Here is a 23462-nt window from a genome sequence, read left to right as displayed (position 1 = left end):
TGTGTTCAAAAATTTATTGGTGTGCTTAAAAAATCATGAGGACCGATGTTTGTTGTGTGTTTGTTGCTTCAAAAGTGCCTCTCCGTTCGTATCAATGCGAGATTTATGGCGGATGATCTTTGAAAAATGTCATGAAAGAGGAAGCAATTCGTCGTACTTGAAAGCATTCGATTTTTAGAGAAGATCTGTATAAAGAAAGGCGGGATATAGGAGACGATTTATGACTTGAATGCTTTAATGTTTGATTTTTTGTTTAAATTTGGAAGAAAACTTTGCTTTAAAACTTTTTTATGCCTTTGAAACAATTTGAAAATTTAAAAACAATATTTAAATGAATTTAAAAAAAAATAATTAAATTAATTAAAATAATAAAAGAATTAATTAAATAATTAATTTAAATTAAAAATTTAAGAAAATTAAAAATTTGAGAAAAATTATTTTTTTTTTCTAATGTTAAACTAAATTTTTTATTATATTTTTGACTATTAAAAATTTTACAAATTTTTAAATTTTTTAAATTGAATTCAAGATATTAATAAAATTAGTTTTACATTATTAATAAAAAATTTAAATATTAAAATTTATTTATTTAAAATAATTAATTATATTTGAATTATTTATCAAAAAATATAAAAAAAAATTAAAATTTTTAAAAAATTAATTATAAAATTTATTAAAAATTAATTATTTAAAAATTAAATTAAACAAATTAATTAATAAATGACTTAAATAATTTATATTAAAAATTTAAGAAAATTAATAATTTTTTTAATATTTTTGATTTTTAAAAACTTAACAATTTTTTTTTATTTTTTGTCAAACTTCGAATTTTACGAAATTTTTTAAATTTAAATCAAAATTTTATTAACATTATTAATAAGAAAATATAATTTCTTAAAATTTATTAATAAATTTATTTATTTAAAATAATTAATTAAATTTGAATTTTATTTATCAAAAAAAAAATAATAATAATAATTTAAATTTATTGAATTAATAAAAATATTTTAATGTATTAACTTTAATAAATTATTTAATGAAACTTAATTAAAAAATTATAAAAAAAATTAAAATTAAAAAAAAAATTGATCAAATCAATTAAATAAATAAATTAAATTAAAATAAAGTTCAAAAATTTAATCAAATTAATTTTTTTATTAATTAATTTAAATTATTTATTAATTTAATTAAATTAATTAAAAAAAAAAATTTAAAAAATAAAAAAAAAGTGAAAAATTTTAATTTAAAAAAATTAATTTAGATAAATTAAATTTAATTTCATTCTAAATGTAAAAATTATTATTTCAAAAAAAAAAAATATCGATATTAAAAATCTAAAAGTTTTTATCTCTCTCGAAACCATAAATAATCTTTAAAATTGCCTTCAAATTTAAAAATCTTCAATTTTTACCATTATTTGAAATTTTTTAACCTAAAACTAATTTTAAAACATTTTTTAACATTTCTTACCAACAATGACTCCAATAAATCCGCTTTCCTCCCAACAATCGATCCCTCAAAGCCCGGATTACGGTCACTTTAACCTGTTTTGATCCATCGATAAAAGCGTTATAATTAATATTAAATCACGTTTCCTCCCTTTTTTCGTTCAATTTTTCCTCCTTCCTTCAATGGACAGCTTACAACAAAGCCCATTATTCTCTGCCGCAGCATCATCACGTCTCGTCTTGTCGTCTCTTTTGTTACTTTTTCCATTCATGTACTTCTCCCAAAAAAAAAAATCCATTCAGATTGACAGTTGCGTCGGAAGAATATTAAAAAAAAGTGACTAAAAATCGTCGAATTTTTCGCAAACTCAGGTGTTTCTCCCCGGATTTCTTCATAAATTCATAAATATTCGCTCCTATAAAAAATGAGAAAAAAGAAAGAAAATGAAACAAACGTGCCTCGCAAATGCAGAGGGAAAGCGACGCGGCAGTGTTACATTGAATGATAACAATAAACTGAAATTGTTTGAATATTATGTAAGAATAGAAGATGGGAAGTGAACGTTTATTATTATTGGCAGCTATACAAAAAAAAAAACGAAAACGAGAAAAAAACATGAAACATGTAACACATGAAAATAGATGAAAAATTATGAGATGCGGAGGGTGATGAAATTTTTTTTTGTTCGTCGTCGTCGTCGTCGGGTGAGTGCAAAAAAAAGTATCTAAATAATATGCGAATAAGGCGATTCGAGTCTATTGAAAATGAAGGAAACGCTGAAAAAAAGGCAATATCACAACATCCGGTATATTATATCATTTTTTTTCTTCCCTCGATTTCTTCGATGTTGCTTTGTCAATTTGTTCGTTTCAATATTTGAGGAGCAAAAAATAAAAGCTTGAACGTATTTTTGGTTATAAGATTTTTCCAAATTTTTGCATGATTTTTTTCCAATTTGAAAAAAAAAATTTTTATTTTAATTTTTTATTTATTATAATTTTTTTTTATTTTTTATAAGTTTTGATACCTATTCACAATTTTTTATTATTCACAATTTTCAATTTTTTTCATATTTTTCTTTAATTTTTTTTAATTTTCACAAGTTTTAAATTTTTTATATTTTTTCTTAAATCCACAAGTTGCATTTTTTTTAATTTTTTCATTTTTTTTTTAATTTTCTAAATTGTTCGTATGGTTACAGGTTTTATTTTTTTTAAATTCACAATTTTATTTTTTTCCTTATTTTTTTATTTTTACAAATTTTATATTTTTCATAATTTTTCACAAATTTTAATATTTTTTTCTTATTTTTTTTATTTTCATCAATTTTTAATTTTTTAGAAATTTTATATTTGAAATAACTTTATTTTTTTTTAGAATAAGAATTTATTTTTTTTTAATTCTTTATAAATTTTTTAATATTTTTCATTTTTAAAAAATTTATATTTTTGAAAAAATTTTAATTCTTATCACAAAAAAAATTTTCATAATTTTTCTAAAATTTACAAATTTCACTTTTATTAATTTTTAATTTTTTTTTTAATTTTCACAAAATTTAATTTTTAATTAAATTTTATTTTTTTAAATTTTCATTTTTTTATATTTGTTTTTTAAATTTTAAACTTTTTAAATTTGCGCAATTTTTATATTTTTTTTTGTTAATCTTTAATTCTTGAAATAATTTGAATTTTAATCACAAAAGTGAAAACTTTAAATTTTTCATGATCTTTCGAAAATTCACAAATTTTTATTTTTTTTCCTAATTTCAAATTTTTTTCTTAATTTTTTCAAATTCTTATTACATTTATTTTATTTTTCTTAATTTTCACAAACTTAAAATTTATTTTTTTTTAAATTAAATTTTATTTTTTTTTATTTATTTTTTTATTTTTTAATTTTAGATTTTTTTTTCTAAAAGACAGACAACTCCAACTCACCAATATCGAAAATTTTCCCAAAATCAATTCAAAATGCGTTAAAAGAAAACTTTTGGAGGTTTTTTCTACCAATCGTTGGACCGTCGCCGCCACCTGCAAAAGATGAACAAGAAAGTATAAAATATGTAGTTCGTCCGTGATAAAAATGGCACGTAGCTTGTAAGATACTTTGAATTAGTTATGTTTTTATTCTTTTTTACTCTTATTTTTCGCCCCGTGTCGTTGTTGTCGTTCCTTATCCGCCGTACATCGCGCTGCTGTCTCGTGAAACGAGTAATTCAGGTAGATTTTTGTTTTGCCATTGGGAACAATATTGCGAATGTACTGAAAAAAAAATAGAAGAAGGCAAAAAAAAAATTACGTAAAAAAAGGCAGGAACTCATTTTGTCATTTTCTTTGCAAGTTTATTATGTTGTTCAGTTGAGTTCAGTTCAGTTCATACGAAAAGAAGAAAAAATACAAAAAAAAATGTAGCAGAGAGCAAATTGTATGCGATGCGATGGTAAATAAAGCAGAAGGAATGCGAAGATAGGAATACAAATGAAGGTGAACAAAAAGCACATGGAACAAGGTGCATGAAACACGATGCGGATGACGAGGGAGCAACTTGCAAATGAATCGAAAACAAAAAAAAACATACGGCGAAAAAAGTGACAGAAAAAAGATTTTTCGAGTTAGATTGGGATTTGTTGGAAGAAAATGTAGCGATTTTTGATCAAAGCTTATTTATCGCTAAATTGATGAAAATTTTGTAAGGTCAGGAAAGAATTTTTTATAAAACTTATTTTTAATTTTTTTTTAAAGTTCTTCTCAGATCTTAAATGTTTCATAAAAAAAATAATTTTTTTTTTCATAATTTTGATATTTTTATTAATTTTTTATTTAATTATATTAATTTTTTTTACTTTTCTAATTTTTTTTATAATTCAATAAATAACAATAAATTTCTCAAAAAAATTCATTCACTCTAATATTTCAATTTTAATGCTATTGAATTAATTTTTGAGCTAAAAATCGCTTAAAATAGAAAAATTTAATCAAAAATTATTTTTTTAAATTTTTTTCTACATTTTTCTGAATTAAAATTAATTAATTACACATAAAAAATTAAAAAATAAATTAAATTATTTTGATAATTTTTGAAAAATTTAAGATTTTACTGAAAATCAAAAAATTTCATTAAAATTAAAAATTAATACAAAAAATTTAAATAAAGTTAAAATAATTTATTAAATTAATAATATTCAAAAAAATTAAAATTAACCATAAAGTTTTTAAAAAAATCACAAATATAAGGAAATTCAATAAAAAATAAAAAAAAAAATTAAATTAAAATTAATAAAATTGAAAGTTTTCATTTAGGTAAACAAAAAATTATTTAATATTTTTTTAAAATTATTTTTTTTTAGAATTTCTGAATTTAATTCAAAAAATTAATTAGATATTTTTTTGAAAAAAAAATTTTTTTGAGAAAAAATTCGTAAAACAAAATGAAAATTTTATTTAAAATAAAAATTAAAAAAAAAATAAATATCAAAGTTTAGTTATTAAAATGATTAAAATTATTAATTTTATCAAAAATTAATTAAAAATAAATAATTTTCATTTAAATTAAAATTAAAAAAAAAATAAATAAATAAAGAATTTTTTAATGAAAATCTATAAAAATTTGAATAAAAAATTAAATATAATTAAAATTTAAATCTAAAAAAAATTATTCAAGAATAAAACGGAATGATAATAAAATAAAATTAAAAATAATTTAAATAAAAATAAAAAAAAAATCGAATTTTAGTATAAATTTTTATATCATTCAAAAAAAAACAATAAAATCAACTTCTATCACAAATTTCAACCAAAGACCTTGCCCAAAAGTGTTAAAAAAGCAATTTAACGATTTTCTAACCAAGTAAACATCAAAATAAAACATTACAGGACAATCTCCCAAGGACACTCCCACACAACTTCTGATAATTCCTTCACGTACTTGCTTACAGATGCTCCCCGATAGAGTAAAAAGTATCACAAAAGAATCATATTCTCGTTATTTCGTCTTACAAACACGTTTTATTGCTTTTATTATTTTTTTTTTATTACGAACGAACTCACACACACGACTCTATCGAGAAAAAATGCTAATATTTCTACCCTTTTTAACTCACACGCCATCATCAAGGGTACTTTTTTGGTCATAAAAGCTCATCCTTCTCCGCCTCCGTCCTCGTATTGCTCCGAAAAACACATCAAAATTATTATTACGGATTTTTTTTTGTTCTTTATCTATGAGCTTTGTTTTGTTTACCTTTTTTTGCGCTGCTGTTTGTCGGTTGATGCGTGTGACCAAGTCCATTCCCCATACATTAAACAAACGACACTTTTATGGCTTTTGTGACACTCGTTCGTGGTGTAAAGCGGAAAGTGTGCCGTGAAATATCGCCCGAAAAATAACAAAAGTCATGTGTGTGCGATGCGACAATGAAAATTGTATTGTTTATTAAAGCTTCTTGATCCTCTTGTCGTTCGGCGATAAAAATTGTGTTTTACTACCGATGTTTTTTTAGTCCATCGATCGCGATAAGAGACCTAAAAAAGGGTTCGATGTCATAAATTTTTTGCTGTGGGTTAAAACTTAATTACACGAACTGACCATCGTGCCTCGAAATGGCGACGAGGAACAAAAAAAACCATAAAATTGCGGTGCATGTGTTAATCGGTGCGAACGACAGATAAAAATCCCCCGCAACCCGTTATCGCATTAACATTAACCATTTAATTTTTTTTTTCAGAATTTTCCGTCGCACTTCATCTCACAGCGATAGCGGTACCGACAATTGCCGACGTTCGAGATTCCATTTCGATTTCGTGTAGTTACAACTTGGGCAGCGATAAACTCCATTCCGTCAAGTGGTACAAGGATGACAGGGAATTTTTTCGGTAAGTCGACGGCGAAGCAGCAGAATTAGTATTTAAAATGGAAGAAAAAGCAAATATAAACACTGTCCTATTTTCTGCTTTGTTGCACTCGAGGACGATTTTGTAGCGAGGACGAGAAAGTATTTGCTGCAAACTTTCCTTCGATATGTGAAAGCAAATTGCTTTTTCGTCGTTTTATATTTTTTTTTTTGTCTGGGTCTGGACATTAAAGCTGAACTACACTGAGAGAGATAATAAAATTAATTTTAAAGTATTTGAATGGAATGCAGAGTTCAGAGACATTAAAATTGATGATTTTCTTAGATTGAAGTTTTTTTAAAGAAAATCATCAATTTTGTGTCTTAAATATTTTAAAAATTCCATTTAAATACTTTAAAAATTATTTTTTTTACGTTAAGACTTTAATTAAAATTTAAAATTTTTAAAATTTGATATTTTTTGTAAAGAATTTTTATTTTTTTTTGCTTGGTTTGGATTTATTTAAAATATCAAAAGTATTTTTAATTAATATTTTTTTTCGTTAAGAATTTAAATTATTTTTTTTATTTTTTGTTAAGAATTTAAATTAATTTTTTTTTTTCGTTAAGAATTTAATTAAATTTATTTTTTGTAAAGATTTTAAATTAATTTTTTTTTGTTGCGAATTTAAATTAATTTTTTTTTTTCGTTAAGAATTTAAATTAATTTTTTTTTTCGTTAAGAATTTAAATTAATTTTTTTTTTTCGTTAAGAATTTAAATTATTTTTTTTTTTTGCTAAAAATTTAATTAATTTTTTTTGCGAAGAATTTAATTTAATTTTTTTTCGTTAAGAATTTAATTATATTTATTTTTCGTTAAGAATTTAAATTTATAATTTTTTTTTTCGTTAAGAATTTAAATTTATTTTTTTTTCGTTAAGAATTTAATTAAATTTATTTTTTGTAAAGAATTTAAATTATTTTTTTTTTCGTTAAAAATTTAATTAAATTTATTTTTTGTAAAGAATTTAAATTATTTTTTTTTTCGTTAAGAATTTAATTAAATTTTTTTTTCGTTAAGAATTTAAATTATTTTTTTTTCTTTAAGAATTTTAAACAAAAAAAAATGGTTGAGATTTTTCCCAAAAATGTCAAATCCGTAACCTTAAATCTTAACTTTGACTCAAAATCCGTCAAAACAACCAAAAAACTTTTTAAATTCCTGCAACATCATCAATCTTGTCACACATCGCCACAAATGTTTGAAAAATGAACCTGCCATGTTATCAATATCTCGAAGATATTTTTTTTACAATGTCATAACAATCGAAATTCCTGACATTATCGATTATCATCACATTTGCTCTCTCTCTCTGCACTTGACAAAAATCATCAGATTTCAACTTTTTTATGATTTTGCTTCATTTTTTTCTGAGGAATGAGAATTCGAGTCTGTCTGTCAGAAAAAGCATCTTTTTCCATTAAGCAAAATCCACTTTTCATGAGAAAAAAAAAACATTTCCCATTGAGAGATGCCAAGCAATGCATTAACTTTATTATATTTTCCATCTTCTTCATTTCTCGCTTTTCTCGCTTTTCTCTCCGAGTCTGTCTCAGAGACCTTTTGTGGCGCATCGCATGTCAAGACAAAGCATTGGAGATATGATTTTGCTCGTCTGTCATAAGAAGGCGAAGAGTAGGAGTAATACAAAAATGATCCAAAAAAGCTTGTAATGTAATCCTTTTTATTGTCCCTTGAGTGACATTCATATTTATTTTGTTTTGTTGAAGACGGAGAAGAAGACCAAAAGTGAGCAAAAATCTTCTTCGTATTTTTTTTTTAAGTAGAAATAATCTTCCCAATGGTGCCTGTTGTTGCAAGACGTGCGTTACTTTCGTAAATTTTTCGTATTTTCAAATATTTTTCCCCTTCTTTTTATTTTATGCAAAGTGAACGTTCATGCATAATAAAGACATGTAGGAAGGCAATAAGACGCACCGAACAACATTTGTAAGCAAGGATTTAGTACATCATCATAATTTTTCCGTGTGTACCAAAATGCCGTGAAAATCAGAAGAAATTATTTAATGTGCACCCTGCTTCGTGTTTTTTTTTATTGCGGATGATTTACGTGAGCTCATAGAGAGTTTTTGCTTTTTTTACATGGCGTTGGCATGTTACGCATCAGGCAATAATTTTTATTGCTTTATTTTTTTATGCAAAATGTCTTGAAAATGCATCCTGCTCCCTTTTTGGGAGGAAATAAGGGACGTTCATACGAAATTTTTAATTTTATCGACTCAAGTTTTTAAATTTTTAACAAAAAAAAATTAATTTAATAAATTCTTAACGAAAAGAAAATAATTTAAATTTTTAACGAAAAAAAAAATTATTTTAAATTTTTAAAGAAAAAATTAATTTAAATTTTTAACGAAAAAAATAATTTAAAATTCTTAACGAAAAAAAAATAATTTAAATTTTTAAAGAAAAAATTAATTTAAAATTCTTAACGAAAAAAAAAAAAATTAAAATTTTTAACGAAAAAAAAATAATTTAAAATTTTTAACGAAAAAAAAAATAATTTAAAATTCTTAATGAAAAAAAAATTTAAATTTTTAAAGAAAAAATTAATTTAAAATTCTTAACGAAAAAAAAATAATTTAAAATTTTTAAAGAAAAAAAAATTATTTAAAATTCTTAACGAAAAAAAAATTATTTAAAATTCTTAACGAAAAAAAATAATTTAAATTTTTAAAGAAAAAGTTATTTTAAATTTTTAACGAAAAAATTATTTTAAATTTTTAAAGAAAAAAATAATTTAAAATTCTTAACGAAAAAAAAAATAATTTAAAATTCTTAACGAAAAGAAAATTATTAAAAATTCTTAACGAAAAAAAATAATTTAAATTTGTGAAGAAAAAAATTAATTAAAATTTTTAATGAAAAAATTAATTTAAATTCTTAACAACAAAAATTAACGAAAATATTTTAAAAATTTGAGCTAAAATTTTCGTTAAGTTTAAAAATTTCGTGAAAATCAATTTAAGATAGAAAATCTTAAATTTCTTAAATTTTCATGCTTGATTTGGATTAATTGAAACATCTTGAAGACAAAATCTTTGGATCCTCGTTAACTTGAACTTCAACTCCTTCACTTTACAGCATCTCATGCGAAATTTCCATCCGCATGACATTTCTCGAAGACGACGGGAAGCGAATCGACCATCTAATTTCCTTTTCGCACCATTCCGTTCGCCTTGCATGAAAACACTTCCTTTCGATATCGCTTGTCATCAATTCAATTGATTCTCGCTGAACCAGAAACGTAAAACATCGTGTTCATTGCGGGGCAAGGCATGAAAAATTACGACACTTCCTTCACAAATCACAACATTTTTTTTTTGCGGAGAACTGAAAAAAACATAAAAAAGGGATAAATCAGAAAACGAAAAAAAAATCTCGTGTAAATCAAAAAATTTCATTTTGTACCCTTTCGTGTCAATGTCATTAACTTTACACAAAATTCCTCGTCGTCGTCGTTCAACTGCCTCCTTCCTCAATTAGCCCTCATTTTTTATTCCATCAACTTGTCACTCGTCGTCATGCGATATTTTCGGGTGACTGTTTGTTGTTGTTGTAATCAACATCCGACATCTTCTTGAATGGTGATGCCGACAGATCGACAACAATGCCCCCAACTCGCACACAACATTTTAATAAATGACGGCAATACAAATGATGACACACACACAAAAGCCAACACCGAGAGAAAATATACTTGATGATGCGAGTTGATGAAGTGGAAATTTGTTGATTATTGATTGTTGTGTCCCAAAAAAAACGATTTTTTTTTCACTAACTAGATAACACAGAAGTACATAAATGATGCCTATTTGCCAGATGCTTACAGGAAAATATTTCATATTTTTTTTTTCACAAGTATCATCCATATCATGGCACTTAAGAGTTTTCTGTACGACGAGTCGTGGGTTCTATGGGTGTTGAGGAAAATAATATCAATAATAAACGAGCCAACAAAAAATATTGAGCCAATAATGTAAACTTTGGCGAACGACGTTAACGAGGGATATGAAATTTTACCACATTTCAAAAAAAAAATTACAGAAAAAAATCGATATTTGTCATTTTAAAGAAAAAAAAATAATATTAAATAGTAAAGTGCTTTTAAAAAATTCATAAAACTTTGTGAATAAAAAAAATATAAAAAATAAAAGAATATTAAGTTTAAGAAAAAACGTAAAATATTTTTTAAAAAATTTTAAGAGCAGAATTTTTATTTTATTTTTTAATTTATAATTAATTAATTTTACTTTTAATTAAATTTATTAATTTTTTTAAAATTAAATTTGAATTAATTAATTAAATATTTTAGTAATTAATAAAATATATTTTTTATAATAAAAACTATGTCAAAGAAAAAATTTTTTTTTTCAGTTTCAATTTTTTGGCAGTTTTGAGTTAGAAAATGATTAAAAATGATAAATTAGAGCCCTCTGACAAATTTTTATCCATTTGGAGCAAAATTTGACAAAAATTGCTTTGACACAGTTTTTGACACAGTTTTTTTGCTCTTGATTTAGTTTTTAAAACAAAACTATGTCAAAGGAAAAAAATTTTTTCAGTTTCAATTTTTTGGCAGTTTTGAGTTAGAAAATGATTAAAAATGATAAATTAGAGCCCTCTGACAAATTTTTATCCATTTGGAGCAAAATTTGACAAAAATTTCTTTGACACAGTTTTTGACACAGTTTTTTTGCTCTTGATTTAGTTTTTAAAACAAAACTATGTCAAAGGAAAAAAATTTTTTCAGTTTCAATTTTTTGGCAGTTTTGAGTTAGAAAATGAAAAAGATAAATTAGAGCCCTTAAAAATGATAAATTGGAGCCTCTGACAAATTTTTATCCATTTGGAGCAAAATTTGACAAAAATTGCTTTGACACAGTTTTTGACACAGTTTTTTTGCTCTTGATTTAGTTTTTAAAACAAAACTATGTCAAAGGAAACATTTTTTTTCAGTTTGAATTTTTTGGCAGTTTTGAGTTAGAAAATGATTAAAAATGATAAATTATAGCCCTCTGACAAATTTTTATCCATTTGGAGCAATATTTGACAAAAATTGCTTTGCTTTGACACAGTTTTTGACATAGTTTTTCTCTTGATTTAGTTTTCAAAACAAAACTATGTCAAAGGAAAAAAAATTTTTTCAGTTTCAATTTTTTGGCAGTTTTGAGTTAGAAAATGATTAAAAATGATAAATTAGAGCCCTCTGACAAATTTTTATCCATTTGGAGCAAAATTTGACAAAAATTGCTTTGACACAGTTTTTGACACAGTTTTTTTGCTCTTGATTTAGTTTTTAAAACAAAACTATGTCAAAGGAAAAAAATTTTTTCAGTTTCAATTTTTTGGCAGTTTTGAGTTAGAAAATGATTAAAAATGATAAATTAGAGCCCTCTGACAAATTTTTATCCATTTGGAGCAATATTTGACAAAAATTGCTTTGACACAGTTTTTGACACAGTTTTTTTGCTCTTGATTTAGTTTTTAAAACAAAACTATGTCAAAGAAAAAAATTTTTTTTCAGTTTCAATTTTTTGGCAGTTTTGAGTTAGAAAATGATTAAAAATGATAAATTAGAGCCCTCTGACAAATTTTTATCCATTTGGAGCAAAATTTGACAAAAATTTTTGCTTTGACACAGTTTTTGACACAGTTTTTTTGCTCTTGATTTAGTTTTTAAAACAAAACTATGTCAAAGGAAAAAAATTTTTTCAGTTTCAATTTTTTGGCAGTTTTGAGTTAGAAAATGATTAAAAATGATAAATTAGAGCCCTCTGACAAATTTTTATCCATTTGGAGCAAAATTTGACAAAAATTGCTTTGACACAGTTTTTGACACAGTTTTTTTGCTCTTGATTTAGTTTTTAAAACAAAACTATGTCAAAGAAAAAAATTTTTTCAGTTTCAATTTTTTGGCAGTTTTGAGTTAGAAAATGATTAAAAATGATAAATTAGAGCCCTCTGACAAATTTTTATCCATTTGGAGCAAAATTTGACAAAAATTGCTTTGACACAGTTTTTGACACAGTTTTTTTGCTCTTGATTTAGTTTTTAAAACAAAACTATGTCAAAGGAAAAATTTTTTTTCAGTTTCAATTTTTTCAGCCCTCTGACAAATTTTTATCCATTTCAATTTTTTGGCAGTTTTGAGTTAGAAAATGATTAAAAATGATAAATTAGAGCCCTCTGACAAATTTTTATCCATTTGGAGCAAAATTTGACAAAAATTGCTTTGACACAGTTTTTGACACAGTTTTTTTGCTCTTGATTTAGTTTTTAAAACAAAACTATGTCAAAGGAAAAAAATTTTTTCAGTTTCAATTTTTTGGCAGTTTTGAGTTAGAAAATGATTAAAAATGATAAATTAGAGCCCTCTGACAAATTTTTATCCATTTGGAGCAAAATTTGACAAAAATTGCTTTGACACAGTTTTTGACACAGTTTTTTTGCTCTTGATTTAGTTTTTAAAACAAAACTATGTCAAAGGAAAAAAATTTTTTCAGTTTCAATTTTTTGGCAGTTTTGAGTTAGAAAATGATTAAAAATGATAAATTAGAGCCCTCTGACAAATTTTTATCCATTTGGAGCAAAATTTGACAAAAATTGCTTTGACACAGTTTTTGACACAGTTTTTTTGCTCTTGATTTAGTTTTTAAAACAAAACTATGTCAAAGGAAAAAAATTTTTTCAGTTTCAATTTTTTGGCAGTTTTGAGTTAGAAAATGATTAAAAATGATAAATTAGAGCCCTCTGACAAATTTTTATCCATTTGGAGCAAAATTTGACAAAAATTGCTTTGACACAGTTTTTGACACAGTTTTTTTGCTCTTGATTTAGTTTTTAAAACAAAACTATGTCAAAGGAAAAAAATTTTTTCAGTTTCAATTTTTTGGCAGTTTTGAGTTAGAAAATGATTAAAAATGATAAATTAGAGCCCTCTGACAAATTTTTATCCATTTGGAGCAAAATTTGACAAAAATTGCTTTGACACAGTTTTTGACACAGTTTTTTTGCTCTTGATTTAGTTTTTAAAACAAAACTATGTCAAAGGAAAAAAATTTTTTCAGTTTCAATTTTTTGGCAGTTTTGAGTTAGAAAATGATTAAAAATGATAAATTAGAGCCCTCTGACAAATTTTTATCCATTTGGAGCAAGTTTTGACAAAAATTGCTTTGACACAGTTTTTGACACAGTTTTTTTGCTCTTGATTTAGTTTTTAAAACAAAACTATGTCAAAGGAAAAAAATTTTTTCAAAGGAAAAAAATTTTTTCAGTTTCAATTTTTTGGCAGTTTTGAGTTAGAAAATGATTAAAAATGATAAATTAGAGCCCTCTGACAAATTTTTATCCATTTGGAGCAAAATTTGACAAAAATTGCTTTGACACAGTTTTTGACACAGTTTTTTTGCTCTTGATTTAGTTTTTAAAACAAAACTATGTCAAAGGAAAAAAATTTTTTCAGTTTCAATTTTTTGGCAGTTTTGAGTTAGAAAATGATTAAAAATGATAAATTAGAGCCCTCTGACAAATTTTTATCCATTTGGAGCAAAATTTGACAAAAATTGCTTTGACACAGTTTTTGACACAGTTTTTTTGCTCTTGATTTAGTTTTTAAAACAAAACTATGTCAAAGGAAATTTTTTTTTCAGTTTCAATTTTTTGGCAGTTTTGAGTTAGAAAATGATTAAAAATGATAAATTAGAGCCCTCTGACAAATTTTTATCCATTTGGAGCAAAATTTGACAAAAATTGCTTTGACACAGTTTTTGACACAGTTTTTTTGCTCTTGATTTAGTTTTTAAAACAAAACTATGTCAAAGTAAAAAAATTTTTTCAGTTTCAATTTTTTGGCAGTTTTGAGTTAGAAAATGATTAAAAATGATAAATTAGAGCCCTCTGACAAATTTTTATCCATTTGGAGCAAAATTTGACAAAAATTGCTTTGACACAGTTTTTGACACAGTTTTTTTGCTCTTGATTTAGTTTTTAAAACAAAACTATGTCAAAGGAAAAAAATTTTTTCAGTTTCAATTTTTTGGCAGTTTTGAGTTAGAAAATGATTAAAAATGATAAATTAGAGCCCTCTGACAAATTTTTATCCATTTGGAGCAAAATTTGACAAAAATTGCTTTGACACAGTTTTTGACACAGTTTTTTTGCTCTTGATTTAGTTTTTAAAACAAAACTATGTCAAAGGAAAAAAAATTTTTTCAGTTTCAATTTTTTGGCAGTTTTGAGTTAGAAAATGATTAAAAATGATAAATTAGAGCCCTCTGACAAATTTTTATCCATTTGGAGCAAGATTTGACAAAAATTGCTTTGACACAGTTTTTGACACAGTTTTTTTGCTCTTGATTTAGTTTTTAAAACAAAACTATGTCAAAGGAAAAAAATTTTTTCAGTTTCAATTTTTTGGCAGTTTTGAGTTAGAAAATGATTAAAAATGATAAATTAGAGCCCTCTGACAAATTTTTATCCATTTGGAGCAAAATTTGACAAAAATTGCTTTGACACAGTTTTTGACACAGTTTTTTTGCTCTTGATTTAGTTTTTAAAACAAAACTATGTCAAAGGAAAAAATTTTTTCAGTTTCAATTTTTTGGCAGTTTTGAGTTAGAAAATGATTAAAAATGATAAATTAGAGACCCTTTGATAAATTTTTATCCATTTTGAGCAAGAAATTTTAAAATAATTTCTGAAGAAATTTAATTTAAATGAATTAATTATAATAAAAATTTAAAAAAAAAATTACAAAAATTACAGAAATGCGGTTATATCTTTTGCATTACATAACCTAAAAAAACTAGAAACACAAAAAACAACACAATTTAATGTTAAAATAAGTCAAGTGATAACAAAAATATGGTTTTAAGCCCATAAAATGCGATGCACTTCAAATCCATTAAAATCATTTCATAAAAAATTGAAATTATATTTTGTATACAGTTATTAATAATTTATGCGCAATAATGAACTAAATATCGTTAAAATATAGTGATGACATAATTTTTGCGACAAAATATTTAGTAATGGGAAATGTGTTTTCACATGAATTTGAATGAGGAAATATTGACGATAATACGATTAAAATTGTCAATTAAATGTTTACTTCCTCATAAAATGAGATTTAATTAGAAATTTCAGTTTTATGTAAAAAGGGGAATTATTTACAAGTAACCTTTTATCATCATCATCGAGTAGTAACCATAGAAATAATTGATTAAAATTTATGAATGATTAAAAATAATTTCATTAGAGAGTAGTTTGTGGAACAATTTTAAGCTTGTTATATTGTCTAGACGAAATTTTGACCCAAATAATCAGCTTTTGTTTCTTTGGAATTATTTTTCTCGAGAAATTTGTTTTTTGAGTTTTTTTTTTGTAAAATTTTTCATTTTTATTGTTGTTGTTTTTCTTTCCATCATTTACGATGATATTGCGATGGTTTTTTGGCTAGTTCGTTTAATATCAATTTTTCATATTCTTATTTCGTTTATCACATATTGCTTTGCCTTAACTTTAAAAATCTCCAAACTATCATAGTCTTTAATATCACATATCAAAGTAAAAACTTACCAATTTCGGTCCAAATTTCGCTCTTCGAATCGAATCCCAACTAATTATCTCTCCAATTGGCTCCCTCCCGTTTCATGCATCGCCCCGCACTAACCGCTTCATTTCAGTTCGACAAACCAATTTGCCAAAGCCACACGAAATTTTCTCTCCATGGATCTGAATAATTGACTATCATCCCAATTATTTTCTATTAACCCCGCAAAAAAAAACCCACAAAAACTCGACGATTTTTTTCAAATTCATTGACCAGCTGTTCTGTTCAGAAATTATTTGCTCACCTAATGTTTGCGCAACGAGAAAAAAATCCAATAAAACTATCCAATGAATACATTCACGAAAAAAATATAGAAAAAAAACATCGACGAGGAAGCGAGATGAGATGAATGCACGTTATTTGAATTGAAACCTAGATAATCGATTACTCGTTTGCAGACAATAATAATGATGTGGGTTTTTTTTTCATTGCTTCATGAACAAACATTGATCTCCGGGAGAGAAGCAGAGAGGTAAAATGTGTGTTTTATGAAGTGAAAAATGTGTTTCATTTGTGGATGATTATTGTTCGTGTTTGTGTTTGATAGAAATCATGGCAGAGAGAAATGAAGTTCGATTGTTATTCCGATAATTAATAAACTGAAATGGATGGACTGAAATTCAAAAGGGAAATTAATTAAATTGATGGTTTTATGGACTTACTGTGGTTATTTACGAGTTTCTTTAATTACTTTTGACGTGATTTGTGACATTAAAAGGGAAAAAATGCTTTTAACGAGCTTGATGAGGGACTTTAATTAGTCTTGAAGAGCTAAATTTTGAGATATATTGATGAAAAATTTGTTACTTTTCGATTTTATAAGTAAATTTTTGTTTAAAAATTACCTTTCTAAAATTTCTTTTAACCAAATTGGCTAAATTTTTTTTTTCATCTCTAAAATTTTCATTTTAAAAGTTGTTTTTGATAAATTTCTTACTTATTTGTGATTTTTTTTAAAGATTTAATGAAAAAATCTCATATATATACTAATTGCATTCATTTTGGCGCCAAAATTTGAAAATGCTCACCTGGATCTTGTGATCTGCTGATTTTCTCATAATATCCAAGTTTTCTTCGAAATATTCACTTTTTTGACTTACTTGAGGCTTTTTCTAACAATTTTGGCTTATGTATACTTTTTATAATTCTAAAATTCTTCAAAAATCTCTTATATACTACATTTGGTAATTTTGATCAAAAACACGTGTTCAAGTGCCAAAATTGGCTCTTTATGTCTAAAATTTTCATATAAAAAGTTATTTTTTATTAAATTTCTTACTTTTGTGTGATTTTCTTAAAGATTTGATGAAAAAATCTCATATATATACCAATTGTATCATTTTTGGCGCCAAAACTTATCTGAGTCGCTATTTGCTATTTTTCTTCAAAATTTTCAATTTTTAACTTATTTTTGGCTTTTTCTAACAATTTTGGATTATGTATACTTTTTGTTATCTTAAAATTCCTCAAAAGTCTCTTATATACTAATTTTTGTTATTTCTGATCAAAAACACGTGTTACTTCCATTTCTCGCCGCAAGAGGTCGTCTTTCTTAATTCAAAAGTTCAAATGATCAAAATCAAACGTCAAATTCATGAAAACCCATTTTAACACTTTTTTTCTTTTCTCTCTTCTTTTCAGATACGCTCCAAACATGGAACACGAACAAAGCATCATGACATTTCCCGTGAATGGCGTTCACCTGACAAAGGAGCCATACGATCCCTATGATTGCGGCAAAACAAAGTGTCGCGTTACATTAGACAACTTGAGTGTGCGTTCGAGTGGCGCATACAAATGCGAAGTATCGGGCGATGCACCTGCTTTTCCGCTCGTCTATGAGGCGTCAAATATGACGGTAATAGGTAAGATTCTTTTTTCGCGCCAAAAAAAAAGTGACGTCAAATGATAAATGATGTTTCTTCTTTTTTTAGCGCTGCCGAGACAAGATCCCGTGATTAGCGGTTTGGGGTATCGATACGAGATAGGAGAGTTTGTGGTAGCAAATTGTACATCGGATATCTCATTTCCGCCGGCGGTTGTTAATTGGTACATTAATGACATGAAGGTGAGTTTTTTGTTCGTGGGAAATTTGACTTCTGTCGAGAAATTGTAATTAAGAAAAAAAATAATTAAGAAAATGACGTTGAAAGAAAAGGAAAATTTGTGAAAGATCTACGTTTAACGAATAAATTAAATGTTTGAAAGAGACCTCTAACGGCAAAAATTGAATTAAAAATGACGTTTCTGTCAATTTAACAAGAATTTTTTGAATTAAAAAAAAATAATAATTTAAATTTTTTAATAAAAACTTTTAATTTTTAAATATTAAAAAAAAATTTAAAAATAAAAAAAAATAAAAAAAATTGAAAAAAAATTTAAATTATTTTTTTTTTAATTTAAAAAATTTTTTTCAAGATTTTTAAAAATTTTTAAAAAATTAAAAAAAATAATAAAAAATTTAATTTAAAAATTTTTTAAATATTTTAATTTAATTTAATTTTAATTTAAATTTTAAAAAATTAAAAAAAAAATAAAAAAAAATTAATTTTAAAAATTTAATTAAATTTTTTAATAATTTTTTTAATTTTTTTATTGAAATTTTGAAAAATAATTTTAAAAAAATATTAAAAAGCTTCAAACGAATATTTTAAAATTAATTTTTAATTTTTTAATTTAATTTTTGAATTTAGAAACGATATTATTTTTTTTAAAAAAAATTTTATTTAATTTCACTTATTTAAATTTCCAACAATTTAATTCCATTTTAAGCAAATTTCAAAAAATTTAAAAAAATAAAAAATTTAAAAAATTTAATTAAATTTCTGAAAAATTTAATTTTTTTAAATAAAAATAAATATTTTTAATTTAATTTAATTTAAAAAATAAAAAATAATTTTAAAATTTAATTAAATTTTAAAATTTTTTTAATAATAATTATAAGGAAAAAATATAAAAAAATTACCAAAGATCATAATTTTAAAAGAAAATTTCAAAAATTAAGCCTCAACCTTTTTAAATTTCATGCAAAATAGTTTCAAATTACCTCAAAATACTCATAAAACGACTCGATAATTTCAATATTTAACTAAAATCAACTCCAATATCTCCGACTCAATGATCCAGAAGCCAATTTAAGGCAATTTTCTTACATTTTTTCTCGTCTCATCCACTTTTGAATCCAAAATGATCCCTAATTGAGTAATACACTGGATAAATATTACAAAATTAAATCAAAAAGGGATAACTTCCGTCTGTCAAATGCAAAAAATTGTAATATATCGTTCGTTTTTTTCCTATTTACCCTCGGCACGAACGTCTTTATCTCGTCTATTTGGCAAAAAAAGAGAAAAATGAGAAAAGGAAAACACTTTTTTCTCGCAATACCTTCATTATCATCCAATTCTGCTCCTTTTTTGTTCGTCTTTGTACGAAAGAAAAGCACAAAGAGCCGGATTTAAGGTACAAATTGTCTCAAATCGGCGGCAGACGAACACACTTTGAATACACTTCTGATTATCGAGTGAAATTCGAGAGATAAATTGCATGAAATTGTTGTGTCGATACAGATTTTGACAAATTTGAATCAATTTATTTTTGGTTCTCCTTTGAGAATGACGCCGTCTGGCACGCAATAAATTTCGATAAATCTTTTTCGTTTTTTTTTTTCGTAGGTTCCCAACGACTGGGTGCAAGCGCAACGCGAACAAATCACCGAAACTGACGGCTTTCGTCTCTATTCGCGCAGCGTCGAGCTCCGCTTCAGACTTTACAAGAACATCTTCGGCGAAAATAATTCGCGCGTGAAATTAAAATGTGTCGCGCACATTCGCGAAGTGCCGAAAGCAATAAAAGAATCCGTGGCGACGATTCACGTGCCATCGATGGATGAGCTGACGAACCAGAAGTTGATTACGTGGCGTTCGGGCGGAGCAGGTAAGATTTTTTTTATGACTCTCAATGGACTTTTTTTTTTGAAAATTTCTTAGCAACGTCGTTCACTTGACTGAAAATTCCACATTTTCCATGAGTTTGAGCGTCAAAAGAGGCAAAAACCAGTTTCAAGCATCATAAAATGGGCAATTACGCAATCTGAATGCCGCTTGCTCGTTTGCTTGAGTCGACCAAAAAGCATTTGTAAACATTTCCAACAAATTTTCTTTCATAACACAAGTTTTGTTGCAAGAAATGGGAATGTAGAAATGCAAAAATCAGACGTACATTAGGCAAGTTTCTTATGAATATAATAATAAAAGTTGTGACGGCGGGTTGGAAAGTTCACAATTTGTGACAAATTTAAAAATTTGTTTGTAAAAATCTCAAAATTTCAAATAAATTTGTCCAAAGCTTAAAAAAATTTACTAAAAATTTCAAATAAATTCGTCAAAAGCTTCAAATAAATTTGTTAAAAATTTCAAATAAATTTGTCAAAAGCTTCAAACAAATTTGTTAAAAATTTCAAATAAATTGTTAAATGCTTCAAATAAATTTGTTTGTCAAATTCAAATAAATTTGTTAAAAGCTTCAAATAAATTTGTTAAAAGCTTCAAACAAATTTGTTGAAAGCTTTAAATAAATTTGTTAAAAATTTCAAAATAATTTGTTAAAAAATTCAAATAAATTTGTTAAAAGCTTCAAATAAATTTGTCAAAAGCTTCAAATAAATTTACTAAAAATTTCAAATAAATTTGTTAAAATCTTTAAATAAATTTGTCAAAAGCTTCAAATAAATTTGTTAAAAATTTCAAATAAATTTGTCAAAAGCTTCAAATAAATTTGTTAAAAATTTCAAATAAATTTGCTTCAAATAAATTTGTTAAAAGCTTAAAATAATTTTTTTAAAAGCTTCAAATAAATTTGTTAAAAGCTTCAAATAAATTTCGAAAAACCTCAAATAAATTTGATAGCAGCTTCAAATAAATTTGTTAAAAATTTCAAATAAATTTGTTAAAAATTTCAAATAAATTTGTTAAAAGCTTCAAATAAATTTGTCAAAAGCTTCAAATAAATTTGTTAAAAATTTCAAATAAATTTGTTAAAAGCTTCAAATAAATTTGTCAAAAGCTTCAAATAAATTTGTCAAACACTTCAAATAAATTTGTCAAAATCTAAAAAGCTAATTTTGAAAAATTTTAAAAACCTAAAATTTTCTTGTCAGACCGCAAAAACTTACATTTCATGTGCTTTGTTGCATCTTCTCATCCCACGAATTTTCCGCCCATTTTCTCGTGTGTGTAACAAGCAAACCGAAAAACATTCAGCAAAGCCTCATAATAATATTATGTAAATGAATGGAAACCTCATCATATGCTTTTTTGTTACATATTTGCTTGGCATTTGTGCCAGACAACAAACTACAGTCGACTCTCTCGCAGACTAATGCAAATACACAAAAATATAAAATAGTTGTTTGCCTCCAGCGAAACTCACATGACGACGTTGCCTCGGCAAAAGTTGCTCGTCGTCGTCGTGTGTCTTTAATTCTGTTTATATATTCATTGGCCATAATGCACTCCGTGGGTTTCGGTGTTTGTGTTTGTCGTGAAAATAGCAGGCAGCTAGTTTGGAGAGTATTTACTGAAACCAATGAAGGGAAAAGTTTCGTTTGCTTGAAAGGAGATCAAAATGCAAAGATGTTGTTGCGAGAATTTTCGCGTGATGTAAATGAATGTTATGCGAGAAGTTTATGAGAAAAGTTGGACAAATGAAGATTATTAAAATTTTTGGCGTAAATGAGGCAATAAACTGTTAAGATTAGGTTTAAAAGGTCTCGTAATGTGATATGAAGAAAATTTCGAAGATTTTAATTTTTTTTAGATGAAAATGGAAATTTAATTATTTTATATGGAAGGATTTTTTTTTTTGAAAAATTACTTTTTATAAGTTTAAAAGTTTAAATTATTAAAATTAATAACTTTTAAAAAATTTCTGCAAAAATTTTTTTTTTTATTATTTTATTAAATTATTTTTTTTTTATTTTATGTAAAAATTTTAAATCTCAAGAGTAAAGCTCAAAATTCAGAAAGATTTAAATAAAATTTTAAAAATTATAAATTTTAATAAAAAAAAAAGTTTTAAAATTTTTCTTTAAAAAAAACAATTTATTACCTTTTTTTATTTAATTTGATATTTTTTATTAATTAAATTAAATTAATAATTTTTTAAAATTTTATAAATTTATTTTTTATTTAATTATTTTTTTTAAGCAGAATATTACATTTAAAAATAATTAATATTTTTTTATTATTTAAAATTAATTATCAAAATTAATTTTTATCAAAATTAATATTGAACTAAAAAAAAATAATTAAATTTATTAATTTTAATTTAATTAATTTTTTTTCTTTTATTAAAAAAATTATTTTCAAGCAAAATTAATATAAAACTAAAAAAATTAAATAATTTTATAAATTAAATAAAAATTAAAAATAAAATTATTTTAAAAATATTTTTTCAAAAAATATAAAAAATTTTTTAAAAAATTAAAATTCTAATAATAATTTTTTTTTATTTTTCAGCTTCATCAAAAAGTAACAACCCGATCGTTACATTCCTGTTCCTCATATTATCAATTTTTCTATCATCATCATCGTTACTAATATCAAGGCAATCTCTTCTAAGAACCTCAAATCTATGATAAAAACATCATTCCTCTTAAATTTAAGTATTTAATTTAAAAAACATTTAAAAATTAATTAATTATTATTAATGTTAAATAATTACTACAAAAAAATTGTGAATAGTCTAAAAGGTAGGTAAAGGCATTAAAATTGTTGTATTTTATATTAACATTTATTAAAACTGAGAATTATAATAAAAATTTATCGTAGGCTAGTAAAAAATTTAAATCCTTTTTTTCAGTTAAAAAAAAAATAAAATTAAATTTAAAAGGAAATATTTTTTTTAAATATTAATTATTCTTCCCAAAAATTCAACGAAACGAAAAACAAAAAAAAATCTACGGTAATTGATGCTCACCCGATTTTCTGATGGTCATTTGAGTAAATACTTCATTAAAATAATAATTTTATGCGGATATAAGCATTTTTGTATGGCCAATGAACAAAAATATGTTTTCGAACGAAAAAAAATGAGTAATATTTATTTTTTTAATTAATGACAAATATCAAGCAGAAACTGATATTTTTCAACATTAATATTATTTTTACAGTTGAGCGATGCATTTCATTGAATTAAAATCCTTTATTTTTATTATTCATTATAATTATTAATATTAAATTTTTAAAAAATTTTTTATTGTTAAAAGAAAGAGGCCTTAATGTTGATAACTCACAAAAAAAATAAAAATAAATAAAAAATAGAGAGAATGGAGGTTTTTTAATAAATATTTTATAAAAAGGTCATTATAGCAATTATTATTGTCATTATTCTCATTTTGGAACAGACGCTTATACAACACATAAAATACAAAATAATAATGTTTACATTTAAATTAATCATAAATAATATTTTCGAGGGACGAGAATCCCA

At 24.2% G+C, this 23462-nt stretch overlaps 1 protein-coding gene across 1 annotated transcript in view; it reads left to right on the top strand.

Moving 5' to 3' along the window:
• LOC134833697 (uncharacterized) overlaps positions 1-22608 on the top strand; it is a 30037-nt gene extending 7429 nt beyond the window's left edge. Inside the window, exons 2-6 of the mRNA XM_063848113.1 lie at positions 6173-6320; positions 17613-17836; positions 17906-18039; positions 19646-19907; positions 22490-22608. Coding sequence (XP_063704183.1) covers positions 6173-6320; positions 17613-17836; positions 17906-18039; positions 19646-19907; positions 22490-22608 — 887 coding nt within the window. The remainder of the gene's footprint in view (positions 1-6172; positions 6321-17612; positions 17837-17905; positions 18040-19645; positions 19908-22489) is intronic.
• Positions 22609-23462: the final 854 nt, after the last annotated feature.

This window comes from Culicoides brevitarsis, chromosome 3 (genome assembly GCF_036172545.1).
Source record: "Culicoides brevitarsis isolate CSIRO-B50_1 chromosome 3, AGI_CSIRO_Cbre_v1, whole genome shotgun sequence".
Classification (NCBI taxonomy): domain Eukaryota; kingdom Metazoa; phylum Arthropoda; class Insecta; order Diptera; family Ceratopogonidae; genus Culicoides; species Culicoides brevitarsis.
Note: the sequence above shows the minus strand (reverse complement) of the source record. Positions and strands in the feature narration are given on the sequence as shown.